General features: G+C 35.8%; 1 protein-coding gene across 8 annotated transcripts in view; it reads left to right on the top strand.

Moving 5' to 3' along the window:
• Nucleotides 1–14284, top strand: part of Wrn (WRN RecQ like helicase) — a 131509-nt gene that overhangs the window by 45859 nt on the left and 71366 nt on the right. For all 8 annotated transcript variants that reach the window (XR_012441458.1, XM_074054683.1, XM_074054682.1 and 5 more), the window contains 5 exons: nucleotides 1372–1507; nucleotides 2749–2824; nucleotides 4612–4679; nucleotides 5428–5536; nucleotides 13582–13650. Coding sequence is in view for 7 of the 8 variants with exons in the window: in XM_074054683.1 (XP_073910784.1) it covers nucleotides 1372–1507; nucleotides 2749–2824; nucleotides 4612–4679; nucleotides 5428–5536; nucleotides 13582–13650 (458 nt within the window). In the remaining variant the exon portion in view is untranslated. The remainder of the gene's footprint in view (nucleotides 1–1371; nucleotides 1508–2748; nucleotides 2825–4611; nucleotides 4680–5427; nucleotides 5537–13581; nucleotides 13651–14284) is intronic.

Genomic DNA, 14284 nt, shown 5'->3' with positions numbered 1-14284 from the left:
GTAGATTATGAATTTACATGTATCCCTCCTCCGCTTGTTAGCCAAATTTCTTAGCCTCTCTGAAACTCAGTTAACTGTTACAATTATTATTGAAAGCATTGCTTAGAGCTTAGCACAGAATCTGGCATTCAGTTAAGTGTTTAATAAATATGAACTAAATCATAATTCCTTTATTTATTAACCATTTCTCTGACAAGTACTACTCAAATAGTGCATTAATACAATACTTGTGGACTTGCGCAAACATATATATTGAATCTCTTTGATAGCTGCCTTGATGCCCATATTAGAGAATTGTATTTTTATAGTGTTCTCTGAGTGTTTGTGACCTTTAATAAAAGAATCAGATACAGAATCACATTTTTTCCCCTCTTCTGGGCCTAAAGCAGGTATACTTTTTAAAAACTCTTGAAGTCAAAATATTAAATTGGAGATTTAGTAAAGAAAGAAAATGAGACTGGGTGTGGTTACTCAAGCCTGTAATTCTAGCTACTCAGGAGGTGAAGACCAGGAGGGTTGTGGTTTGAGGCCAGCCCAGGCAAAAAGTTTGTGAAACCCCATCTGCTTGAGCTGATGTGCTGTTGTGGACATAGAGCAATACCATATCTCAAAAATAACCAAAGCAAAAAGGGCTGCTGGCATGTGGCTCAAGTGGTAGAATGCCTGCATAGCACGTACAAGGCCCTGAGTTTAAACCTTAGTATTTTCCCCATCCCCTTGTAAAAAGAGAGAAAATGAGACTGTGGTTTAATGAAGTCTTCTCTGTCACTTAAAATGTTTTATCGATGAAGCAATTTTGAAATATCTTAATATTCTTGAAATAGATAATCTTTTTTAGAGGAGAAAACCAGATATTATAAAGGTGTAATAATTATTTCACATGTGATAATTCCTTCATAAAATTATTTGAATCCTGTCTTTTCTTTTGACACTTCCAAAAATACATTTATTGCTTACTTATAATTTAAGTCTTACTCTTACTCAAGAAGAGTATGACTGACATTGTGATACAGACAGACTCGTTACAAAAATAATACTAGAATTCACATTTACCACTTGGGAACTGAAAGTACAATAACAAAAAATGTTTTATTCAAATTCAAAATTTATGACATTTTTCTCCAGAGCAGTTTACTACCTGATATTAATGCATTTGTTCATGCTGGAAGTGTTCCATCTTTGGCCTTGTGCTTTGGAAACTATTCTTGAGTACATATTTATAAAGGAGCACACATGTTCTTTTGTGGTATTGCTTGCACATCTGCCAGCTTTGAACAAAATTAACTGTTAATAATATACTCCTTTGGTGTTTAGTGAAAAGGATACCATATAGTTAGTGGTTTTGCTTAAACATTTCTTTTAAACTTTCAGTCTTTAGAAAATCTGAATAGTGGCACGGTAGAATCAATTCATTCTGAATGCTTAAAAATGGAAACAAATCTGAGTTTTCCTACTGAAGATGATGAAGATAAAAATGAAGCTAATGAAGAAGAAGATGATGAGGAAGGTAAGCACTGAAATATGTTTGAAATGACTCACCTTCATTACTTACCATTGATTCTAGGGTCCAGGTTTTAAATGTTTTGTAAGTTATGGACTTGGTGACATATAGTTAATCATTAGAGCCATAAGCTTGTTAAATTCCTTAGCACTCTTGTTTCAGTAAAGCACAATCTTACTACTTATAAAATAAATAATAAAGTGTTATGTTGTTCAGTGAGTGTGGTAGTGTGAAACTTTACCCTGAGTTGTATGTTTTGTTTGTGTCTAATGAAATTCATAAAGTAACTTGCTAATTACTTATCTTGAAGATCATTATAAACAACACAAATATGTAGTATATGCTTATTAGTTAAGTAGGAGCTTATTATTCAAACAATCACAGTGTTGAAGACCTTTACTACAGTAAAGCATGTATTAAAGTGACTTTCCCTTTAGTTGTAATCAATCATGGTAGTTGTGGGGTCGTCTTGTAAGACAGACTTCATCATTGACATCGTGTGGAAAAGTTTTAACACTTCACAAGTAGAAAGTATATATGAATATGTTGATAAAATGTTTTCCTGTATTATATACAGGCATGATTTATCTAAATCTATTTGGTTTTCTATTTAGAATTGTTAAAGTTGAGAACATACATGCCCATTTTATTTTTATTATAATATTAACTTTTATTTGTGTAGTGATAAATTATCTTGATTCTTTGTTTTTCTCTTTCTTAGCTACTTGTGAATCTTTCAACCTAAGACTGGATAATGACAGTTACTTGAGTATAGCTAACACAATTCACTTGTGCTGTGCAGTTAGAATTATGGTCAGAGATTTAGGTAGCTATGTTTATGTAACTAAATTGGATTTAGGTAACTAAAATTATTTTTAAACAACCAAAGTAATGATTTTATCTATAAGACTTTATAATACTAATATAATTTGTGATTACCACTAATTGCAAAATGGTTATATTATAAAATTTGGATTGGTATGTTGCTTGCTGTGAGCCATTCTCAATGTTAGATCTTAGAAGTATTGCTGGTTCCACAAGAAAATTGCAATACTTCAGTAGTAGTCAAGGTGTTTAGGTGCAGTCATAACTGATACCCACAGGACCAAATTTGATTGAAACTAAAAGAATGCAGTAGTTTCTGGTACCTCTCTCTATGTTCTTTAAAAGAAGTTAGTAAACCTTTTCGTCCTCGTATCTAGTATCTTGCTATTTGAACATAAATGCCTGTTGTACTTTATTTTAAGAACATTTGTTGCCAGAACCCAACACAAAGCAAGTTATTTGCCTCAAGACCTACTTTGGCCATTGCAGTTTTAAACCGTGAGTATAATGCCAGTCAATTAATTACATATTTAGTATTTTCTTCACAAAGAAGAAAAAGCTAGTAATCCATTTTTTTAACAGTAGTGGCAGAATCTTACTACAATGATACATGTCATACTGTGTTTCCTAAAAAAAAAAAGTGATTATGAAATTATTTCTAAGTAATAATTATATAAAATTTATTTCTGCAAATTGTTTTTATAAACAAGAAAAAAATGATTTTCCTTTATCTGAGTGGTTCTGTTTAAAGACATTAATAAATGAGTTTTTATTTAATGCTGATTTATTTTTTAAAGTACCTACTTTAAGCAGTATACTTCTCAAACTTGCTAATGTAATAGAAGTTTTTAAGACAGCACTTTAACAGTGATAATTTTATTCATTTTAACATACCCAAAATGTATATATAATGGGTACATTTATGAGGGTAAGAATGAGATGAACAAGTAAATTTGAATGAAATTAGTAAGGTAAAAATATAGATCAGGTTTTGTAGTTTTGAAAATTTAGAAGTATTGAAGAAATTATTTATTCTTTCTATCTAAACATTTTTTGTATTTAAATATATCCTACATACAGAAGTGCATGTAGTTATATGTCAATGAAATTTGATAACTCTTACCAATATCTGCATAGCAGAAGACCAGCTCTCCAACCTCTCCAATTGATTTTTATCTGACATTTTATTAAGAAAAATTTCTAAGATAAAGTTGAAAGATTTTTGACCCCCTGTGGATGTCTGTATACCTACCACTTAGATTCTGTAAATAAGATTTTACCACATATCCTTCTATCCATCCATTGTTCCACCAAAGTTTCATTTTTATTATTGTTATTTTTCATGGTGCTGGAGATTGAACCCAGGACCTGGTGCAGGCTAAGCAAATACTCTTATCATTGAGATATACTCTCAGACCCCTTCATCACTGTTTTAAGATACACCTCAGGGTCAACTGTAGATATCATTACACTTCACCCTAAGCACTTGAGCGCATAAATCATTAACTACAGTTAAATATTTATTTACACTCATTTCTTTTGATGTCAGGTTTGTATACAAGTAAATGTACAAACTTTAAATGTATGTGTGCAAGTCTTAAGTGTATATGTACACAGTCATGTAACTTAAATTTTTACCAAGGTACAGAATATTACCTTCACCTCATAAGGTTCCCTCTCTTCAAACCTGGACCCTTTCTTTGCTTTCTTTTCTTTTTTTTAAGAGGTGTTTAGTAATATCTTTTTATTGTTACTATTAAATTAAGACAAAATTAAACTAGGTTTTCTCTTCCCAGTCCATTTTTTCTCCTCTGTCCCTTCTCTTACACTTAAGTTCCTTCATTATACTCTTTGACACAAACATAAATCTATTAAAAAGAAATAATACTTTTATCTTTTAAGGAGGTTAAATAAAATTATGTGCTATGTATTACTTTGCAACTTGTATATTCCATGCTCATGCTGTTTTTTTAGATCATCCTTTATTTCTTTTAAGACATTGATTTTTGGGGGTGACTAGTCTGAAGCTTGGAATTTATTTCATACTTGAAATATTTGTAATAAAATTAAATACATATACCAGATGGAAACTTATAGTTCTTCATCAGCCTGAATGGGAGGTTCTTTGTTTTAAAGTCCAAGGGTTTGCCATATTTATATAGGAAGCTCAGTCTAATAAAATAAATTTTATTAGAGAAAGGGAAATTGTACAAGGGTTTTAACTTGTACATCGATTGTGCTTCTTATGAATAAAACAATATAGTTCTTTCTTTTTTACCTCCAAGGCTCCAGTGGAAAGTTATTCATTCTGTATTGGAAGAAAGAAGAGATAATGTTGTTGTCATGGCTACTGGTAAGCTATAGTTAAATAAATAAACTTAATCCTTTAAAAATAAAACTTGAATGGTCTTATTTTTATTTATTTTTTGGCAGTACTGGAATTTGAAATCAGGTCCTTGTGCTTGAGCCAGGGTGGGGTTTTTTTGGTTTTTGTTTTTTTTTTTTTTTTTTTTTGGTGGCACTGGGCTTTAGTTAATTTTTGACTAGGTCTTGTGTTTGTGGCCCGGTAGGCCTGGATCACAATTCTCTTATTTCTGCTTACTGAGTAGCTGGGATGACAGGCATGTGCCACCATGCCCAGCTTTTCATTGATTGGGAAGGGAGTCTAAGGAACTTTTTCCCCAGGTTGATGTCAAAGTGTGATCCTTCTGATCTCTCCTTTGCTGGGATTGTAGGCACGAGCCACAGTGTCCAGCTTAAAAGGTTTTAAATGCTTAATCTTTCATTAAAATGCTCAAAATTCAAATACAGGGCTGTAGCAGTGGCTCAAATGAGAGAGTACCTGCCTAGCAAGCTCAAGGCTTGAGTTCAAACCTCAGTGCTGCATTTAAGAAAAAAAAAAAAGAAGAAGAAAGAAAAACAAAAACAAACGGTGTAAAATATAGAAGAAAGTCAAAAAGGGTAGATGCTCAAATTCATGCACAAATTTCCTTTTGGAAGATGGTATATTAGTACTATCATGCTACACAAGTATACTGTAAGAAGAAATTAAAGTATCAGGGTTTATTTTTATTTCTATGAATTTGTTATTTTATTTCAAGGGTATGGAAAGAGTTTGTGCTTCCAGTATCCACCTGTTTATGAAGGCAAGATTGGTATTGTCATATCGCCTCTTATTTCTTTGATGGAAGACCAAGTACTCCAGCTTGAGTAAGTAATGTTTTCATTCCCACATCTTGGGCCTCCCGCCCCCAACTTTTTTTTTTTTTAATTTTTGTTTTATTCATATGTGCATACAATGTTTGGGTCATTTTCCACCCCCTGCCCCCACGCCCTCCCTTACCATCCACCCTGCCCCCTCCCTTTCCCCCCCACCGCCTCGATACCTGGCAGAAACTATTTTGCCCTTATCTCTAATTTTGTTGAAGAGAGAGTATAAGCCATAATAGGAAGGACCAAGGGTTTTTGCTAGTTGAGATAAGCATAGCTATACAGGGAGTTGACTCACATTAATTTCTTGTGCGTGTATGTTACCTTCTAGGTTAATTCTTTTTGATCTAACCTTTTCTCTAGTTCCTGGTCCCCTTCTCCTGTTGGCCTCAGTTGCTTTTAAAGTATCTGCTTTAGTTTCTCTGCATTAAGGGCGACAAATGCTAGCTAATTTTTTAGGTGCCTTACCTATCCTCACCCCTCCCTTGTGTGCTCTCGCTTTTATCATGTGCTCAAAGTCCAATCCCCTTGTTGTGTTTGCCCTTGATCTAATGTCCACATATGAGGGAGAACATACGATTTTTGGTCTTTTGGGCCAGGCTAACCTCACTCAGAATGATGTTCTCCAATTCCATCCATTTACCAGCGAATGATAACATTTCATTGATCTTCATGGCTGCATAAAATTCCATTGTGTATAGATAACACATTTTCTTAATCCATTCGTCAGTGGTGGGGCATCTTGGCTGTTTCCATAACTTGGCTATTGTGAATAGTGCCGCAATAAACATGGGTGTGGAGGTGCCTCTGGAGTAACCTGTGTCACAGTCTTTTGGGTATATCCCCAAGAGTGGTATTGCTGGATCAAATGGTAGATCCATGTCTAGCTTTTTAAGTAGCCTCCAAATTTTTTTCCAGAGTGGTTGTACTAGTCTACATTCCCACCAACAGTGTAAGAGGGTTCCTTTTTCCCTGCATCCTCGCCAACACCTGTTGTCGGTGCTGTTGCTGATGATGGCTATTCTAACAGGGGTGAGGTGGAATCTTAGTGTGGTTTTAATTTGTATTTCCTTAATTGCTAGAGATGGTGAGCATTTTTTCATGTGTGTTTTGGCCATTTGAATTTCTTCTATTGAGAAAGTTCTGTTTAGTTCACTTGCCCATTTCTTTATTGGTTCATGAGTTTTGGGAGAATATAGTTTTTTAAGTTCTTTATATATTCTGATTATCAGTCCTTTGTCTGATGTATAGCTGGCAAATATTTTCTCCAACTCTGTGGGTGTTCTCTTCAGCTTAGAGACCATTTCTTTTGATGAACAGAAGCTTTTTAGCTTTATGAGGTCCCATTTATCTATGCTATCTCTTAGTTGCTGTGCTGCTGGGGTTTCGTTGAGAAAGTTCTTACCTATACCTACTAACTCCAGAGTATTTCCTACTCTTTCCTGTATCAACTTTAGAGTTTGTGGTCTGATATTAAGATCCTTGATCCATTTTGAGTTAATCTTGGTATAGGGTGATATACATGGATCTAGTTTCAGTTTTTTGCAGACTGCTAACCAGTTTTCCCAGCAGTTTTTGTTGAAAAGGCTGCTATTTCTCCATCATATATTTTTAGCTCCTTTGTCAAAGACAAGTTGATTATAGTTGTGTGGCTTCATATCTGAGTCCTTTATTCTGTTCCACTGGTCTTCATGTCTGTTTTTATGCCAGTACCATGCTGTTTTTATTGTTACTGCTTTGTAATATAGTTTGAAGTCAGGTATTGTGATACCTCCTGCATTGTTCTTTTGACTGAGTATTGCCTTGGGTATTCGTGGCCTCTTGTGTTTCCATATAAATTTCACGGTAGATTTTTCAATCTCTTTAATGCATGTCATTGGAATTTTGATGGGAATTGCATTAAACATGTAGATTACTTTTGGGAGTATCAACATTTTTACCATGTTGATTCTACCAATCCATGAGCATGGGAGATCTCTCCACTTTCTATAGTCTTCCTCAATCTCTTTCTTCAGAAGTGTATAGTTTTCCTTGTAGAGGTCTTTCACATCTTTTGTTAGGTTTACACCTAGGTATTTGATTTTTTTTGAGGCTATTGTAAATGGAATTGTTTTCATACATTCTTTTTCAGTTTGCTCATTATTAGTGTGTAGAAATGCTATTGATTTTTCTGTGTTGATTTTATATCCTGCTACCTTGCTGTAGCTATTGATGATGTCTAGAAGCTTCTGAGTAGAGTTTTTTGGATCTTTAAGGTATAGGATCATGTCGTCTGCAAATAGGGATATTTTGACAGTTTCTTTACCTATTTGTATTTCTTTTATTCCTTCTTCTTGCCTAATTGCTCTGGCTACAAATTCCAGTACTATGTTGAGTAGGAGTGGAGATAGTGGGCATCCTTGTCTGGTTCCTGATTTTAGAGGGAATGGTTTCAGTTTTTCTCGGTTAAGTATAATGCTGGCTGTAGGTTTGTCATATATAGCTTTTATAATGTTGAGGTACTTTCCTTCTATTCCTAGTTTTCTTAAGCTTTTATCATGAAATGATGTTGGATCTTATCCAAGGCTTTTTCTGCATCTATTGAGATGATCAAGTGGTTTTTGTCTTTGCTTCTGTTAATGTGGTTTATTACGTTTATTGATTTTCGTATGTTGAACCACCCCTGCATCCCTGGGATGAAGCCTACTTGGTCGTGGTGAATAATCTTTTTGATGTGTTGTTGAATTCAGTTTGCCATTATTTTGTTGAGGATTTTTGCATCAGTGTTCATTAAGGAGATTGGCCTATAGTTCTCCTTTCTGGAGGTGTCTTTACCTGGTTTTGGGATAAGTGTAATACTGGCTTCATAAAATGTGTTTGGCAGTTTTCCTTCCCTTTCTATTTTATGGAACAGTTTAAGGAGGGTTGGTATCAGTTATTCTTTAAAGGTCTGATAGAATTCAGTAGAGAATCCATCAGGTCCTGGACTTTTCTTTTTGGGGAGACTCTTGATTGCTGCTTCAATGTCATTTTGCGTTATAGGTCTATTCAGGTGATTAATTTCCTCTTGGTTCAGTTTTGGATGATCATATGTATCTAGAAATCTGTCCATTTATTTAAGATTTTCAAATTTATTTGAATATAGGTTCTCAAAGTCGTCTCTGATGGTTTCGTGGACTTCCATGGTATTTGTTGTTATCTCCCCTTTTGCATTCCTGATTCTACTAATTTGGGTTTTTTCTCTCCTCGTTTTAGTCAGGTTTGCCAGGGGTCTATCAGTCTTGTTTATTTTTTCAAAGAACCAACTTTTTGTTTCATTAATTCTTTGTATGGTTTTTTTAGTTTCTATTTCGTTGATTTCAGCTCTTATTTTTATTATTTCTCCCCTTCTATTTTTTTTGGGATTTACTTGTTCTTGTTTTTCTAGGAGTTTGAGATGTATCATTAGGTCATTGATTTGGGATCTTTCAGTCTTTTTAATATATGCACTCATGGCTATAAAGTTTCCTCTCAGGACTGCCTTAGCTGTGTCCCATAGGTTCCGGTAGGTTGTATTTTCATTTTCATTGACTTCCAGGGACTTTTTAATTTCCTCTTTTATTTCATCAATGATCCATTCTTCATTAAGTAATGAGTTATTTAGTTTCCAGCTCTTTGCATGCTTTTTGTCTTTACTTTTGTAGTTGAGTTCTTTTACTGCCTTGTGATCAGATAGTCACATGGTATAATTTCTGTTTTCTTATATTTGCTGAGACTTGCTTTGTGCCCTAGTATATGATCCGTTTTGGAGAAGGTTCCATGGGCTGCTGAGAAGAATGTATATTGTGTAGAGGTTGGAGAAAATGTTCTGTAGACATCAACTAGGTATATTTGATCTATTGCATAGTTTAGATCTTGGATTTCTTTACTGATTTTTTGTTTGGATGACCTATCTATTGATGATAAAGGGGCGTTAAAGTCTCTGACAACCACTGTGTTGGCGTTTATGTGTGCTTTTAGGTCTTTCAGGGTATGTTTAATGAAATTGGGTGCGTTGACATTGGGTGCATACAGATTGACGATTATTATTTCCTTTTGGTTTATTTCCCCTTTTATCAGTATGGAATGTCCTTCTTTATCTCCTTTGATCAGTGTAGGTTTGAAGTCTACTTTGGAAGAGATAAGTATTGCTACTCCTGCCTGTTTTTGGGGGCCACTGGCTTGGTAAATCTTCTTCCAGCCTTTCATCCTTAGCCTATGCTTATTTCTGTCGGTGAGTTGGGTCTCCTGTAAGCAACAAATTGTTGGATCTTCCTTTTTAATCCATTTCGTCAAGCGGTGCCTTTTGATGGGTGAATTAAGTCCCTTAAAATTAAGCCTTAGTACTGATAGGTATGTGGTGATTCCTGTCATTTAGTTGTCTTAGTTGTTTGAAGGTTTGATTGTGTGTACCTAAGTTGAGGTTACTCTCTACTGTCTTGCTTTTTCTTTTCCTGTGGTTTGGTGCTGCCTGTCTTTTCATGGTTAAGTTGGGTTTCACTTTCTGTGTGTAGAATCCCTTGCAGAATCTTTTGTAGTGGTGGCTTTGTGGTCACATACTGTTTTAGTTTCTGCTTGTCATGGAAGACTTTTATTGCTCTATCTATTTTGAATGATAGTTTTGCTGAGTAGAGTGTCCTGGGGTTGAAGTTATTTTCATTCGGTGCCCGGAAGATCTCACCCCTCGCTCTTATTGCTTTTAATGTTTCTGTTGAGAAGTCTGCTGTGATTTTGATGGGTTTACCTTTGTATGTTACTTGTTTTTTCTCTCTTACAGCCTTCAATATTCTTTCCTTAGTTTCTGAACTTGTTGTTTTAATGATGATATGTCGTGGGGTAGTTCTATTTTGATCTGGTCTGTTTGGTGTCCTGGAGGCCTCTTGCATCTGTATGAAAATATCTTTCTCTAGATTTGGGAAATTTTCCATTATTATTTTGTTGTATAGATTACGCATTCTCTTCGCTTGCAACTCTTTTCCTTCTTCGATGCCCATGATTCTGAAGTTTGGTCTTTTGATGGAGTCGGTGAGTTCTTGCATTTTCTTTTCACACGTCTTTAGTTGTTTAATTAATAGTTGTTCAGTTTTTCCTTTAATTACCATTTCATCTTCAAGTTCTGAGATTCTGTCTTCTGTTTTTGCTATTCTGCTGGATTGGCCTTCCATTTTGTTTTGTAGTTCTGTTTCGTTCTTTTTTCTGAGGTTTTCCATATCCTGAGTGGTTTTCTCTTTAATGTTGTCTATTTTTGTCCTGAGTTCATTTATCTGTTTATTCATCATGTTCTCTCTTTCACTTTGGTGTTTATACAGTGCTTCTATGGTTTCCTTTATTTCTTCTTTTGCTTTTTCAAATTTTCTGTTTTTGTTGTCTTGGAATTTCTTGAGTGTCTCCTGTACATTTTGATTGACCCTATCCAGTATCATCTCTATAAAATTCTCATTGTGTACCTGTAGTATGTCTTCTTTTAAATTATTCTTGTGGGCTTCATTGGGTCCTTTGGCATAGTTTATCTTCATTTTGGTGGAGTCTGGATCTGAGTTTCTATTTTCTTCATTCCCCTCTGGTTCCTGTACTAATTTTTTGCTGTGGGGAAACTGGTTTCCCTGTTTTTTCTGTCTTCCCGTCATTGTCTTTGGTGTTGTTACTGTCCCTGTACTGTGTGCAATTAAGTATTTTCTAGCTTGTAATAATAACAATGGTAATATTTAGAATGGAAGGGTCAGCTGAGATGGAAAGCAAGAAGGTAAAGAAAGGGGGAAAACAAATACATAGATAAGAAGGAGAAAGCAGAACAAGGTTTCAGACAAGAAAGTTTCAAAGGTATAAACAGGGACTGTTAGTGTACTAATTGACAGTAAGCTGAACAGACATTAGAGAGAGGATTGAAAATCAAAAATAAAAAAAATAAAGATAAGAATAAAAATAAAAAATAAGTAAATGAAAGAAATATCTATATATAAAAATGAAGTAAAATAAAATGGAAAGTAGAAAATTAAAAAAAAAATACCAAAAAACCAAAAAACCTCCAAGTCAAATGCAGTGAAGTTTCAGTCTTAATAATTTTGGTGTCTGTCTCATTCTCCAATCCTGGAGATGGTGCCTCAGATGTTGTTCTGTAGTTGTCTCATCAAAGGGGACGCATAAAGTAGAACAAAACTACACACACACACCAAAAACCCCCACCAACCTCCAAGTTCAAATGTAGTACAGTTTCCGTAAGTTTTTAGCATGCAGGTGTAATTCATTTGTTCTCTCATTAAAGGTAGGGAGACAAAGAAAAAATAAAAGCATCTGGAGACAGTTCTGAGAATGCTATCTGCAGCTGTGGCTTGCCTGCCTGCTGCTGTCAGCCTGCTGTTGCTGGTGGCGTTATTTATGCAGATCTCTGGGGTGAGCTAGCACTCAGCTGGTCCCACAGGCTTTGTTTGCTCAGATTTCTCCTGTGCAGGAGGCTCTGCTACAGGCTTTCCCCTTTCCAAGCACTGGGAAAGGTGACACTGCACCGGCTTGTCAGGCCTGCGTGTTTATTTACAGTTCATGTGGGAGGTGGGTCTTCCCCCCTCTCCTATGCAGTTTTCCTACCACTGCCACTTTCACAAGCTTTCCTGCTCCTGATTACTGGGCGGTGCTGCTGCTCCTGCCAGCCGCCATGTTTGTTTACAGCTCATGTGGGAAGTGGGTTTTCCCTCCTGTCCTGTGCAATTTTCCTCCCTCTGCCAGTCTCACAAGCTTCCCCGCTCCTGGTTGCTGGGTGCGCGCCCCGCTCCCGCCAGAGGCTCTCCAGCCCGCCCGGCTTGTTTATTTACAGTCCCGGGAAGGATTCCGTTCCCCCAATCTTCAGCGCTTAGGGCACCCCACCGTCTTTCCCACGTGTCTTTATTCTTATTGCTTATTACTCAGTTTCTCTTTTTTCCTGGGGTGGGGGTCGGTCTGTCCAGGGGGCTATGCTGCTGTGGCCTAGGCTTGTCTGTGGGAGTATCATGGTGTATCGCGAAGCTCACCTGGTCTGCGTCTTCCCAAGCCGACTGGACGCAGGCGACTGGTGGGCCGGGCTCCTCCTGGTTTCTCTGTTTAACATGAAGTGGAGATTCTCTGTGCCGGCTGGAGGTGTGGAAGGATCAAAGTTATGCCTCAGTGATTATGCCTGCAAAGTGTGTCTCCAGCGTCTCTCCAAGATTTCACTATAGGAGGCTCGCTTTCTGCTTCCTCCCTCTAGCCGCCATCTTGGAATCCTCCCCTTTTTTTTTTTTTTTCAAGTTAGGTTTTTGCTGTGTAGTCCATGCTGGCCTCCAGTTTGTACCTTCCTGCCTCAGCTTGCAGAGTTCTGGGATTACAGCTATGTGCCACAATGCCTGGCTGTGCTTTTTTTTTTTTTTTTACCTGTAAATAAAACATCTGATATAAAACATAGTTCGTAACTTATTTCTGGAAGTGGTACTTTATCTTCATTGGTAATAAGTGATTTTTGGAAGAAATTTCTTGAGTTCTCTGTAGTTCAAGTCTACCAAGTAGCCCTGATAACATTTTCTTAAAAAGTATCGTTACTTTATGCTGTTTTATATTGGCTGTCTCAAAATTCTTGTTACCATGTTCTTTAACTTGCTATGAAGTGTATATATTGCAATGTGTTTTTTAAGTATGAAAAAGTTTTCAACATCTCATCCTGAGCTTTCTCTTTTTTTTTTACCTTTTTAAAAAAAATTTTTAGTTTGAAATAATTATAGATTCATACAAAGTTGCAAAAACAATAGAGAGAGACCCAAGTACTCTTCACTCAGTTACCCCCAGTGAGGACAACTTACATAGCTCTAGTACCAGGATATTGGCATTGGTACAACCCACCAGTCTCATTCAGATCCTGAGTTTTCAATCTTATTAAAAGACTGACCTTAAAACCTGCCTTAAAGACATCCATCAATTTATGAGATATAAAAAGACTGCAAAGAAGAGGAATAAACATTATTATATCTCTTTATTTCTTTTTACTTCAGAATGAAGTTGATATTTCTTTAGTGTACATTTTTCTAGAATATTTGTTTTTCTTACAGAATGTCCAATGTTCCAGCCTGTTTCCTTGGATCAGCCCAATCAAAAAATGTTGTAGAAGATATTAAATTGTGAGTAACTTATATGATTTTTAATCATGTGATCAAATGTCTAATTTGAGGGCAAAATTTTGTGTGCAAAAATTTTTTATTGTGCTGGGTGAGGGTACATTGTGGAATTGACAAAAGTCCTTGCTGTTTGTTAAATATATCATCCTTGAATTTACCCCCTCATCATTCTCCCCTTCTCCTATTCCTGGAGTAGTTTGAACAGGTCTCAGTTTTCCATTTACATGTTATCAGCACCCTCAGGCAGAACCTGTTCTGCTCTGCTATTCTGTGATTTTGTAAAAGCAAAATAAAATAACATTTTTGTTTGTTTAAGATAGCTATACAGGGAGTTTCCTTGTTATTTCTTTGTATACATGTATTATAACCTGAATTGATTTGTCTTCTCTATTTTTCTTTTTTTTTCTGTATTAGTCCCCTTCTTATGGTGGCTTCAACAGGCTTAAAAATTCTATATTCATTCTTGTATAGCCTTCTTAACTTGACTTTCTTAATTTCCTTCTTTTATCCACCCTCTCGTAGCTGATCTCCCATTAGTGTGACCTGTTTCATAATATTGCTGTATTTGTATTAGGTCTATCTTCCACATATGAGAAAGAGCTTGGCCTTCTGAACCTGGCTAACTTCACTTAAGATG

The sequence above is a fragment of the Castor canadensis genome, chromosome 14 (assembly GCF_047511655.1).
Source record: "Castor canadensis chromosome 14, mCasCan1.hap1v2, whole genome shotgun sequence".
Lineage (NCBI taxonomy): Eukaryota > Metazoa > Chordata > Mammalia > Rodentia > Castoridae > Castor > Castor canadensis.
The sequence above is the reverse complement of the archived record's forward strand: the minus strand, read 5'-3'. Positions and strand labels throughout refer to the sequence as shown.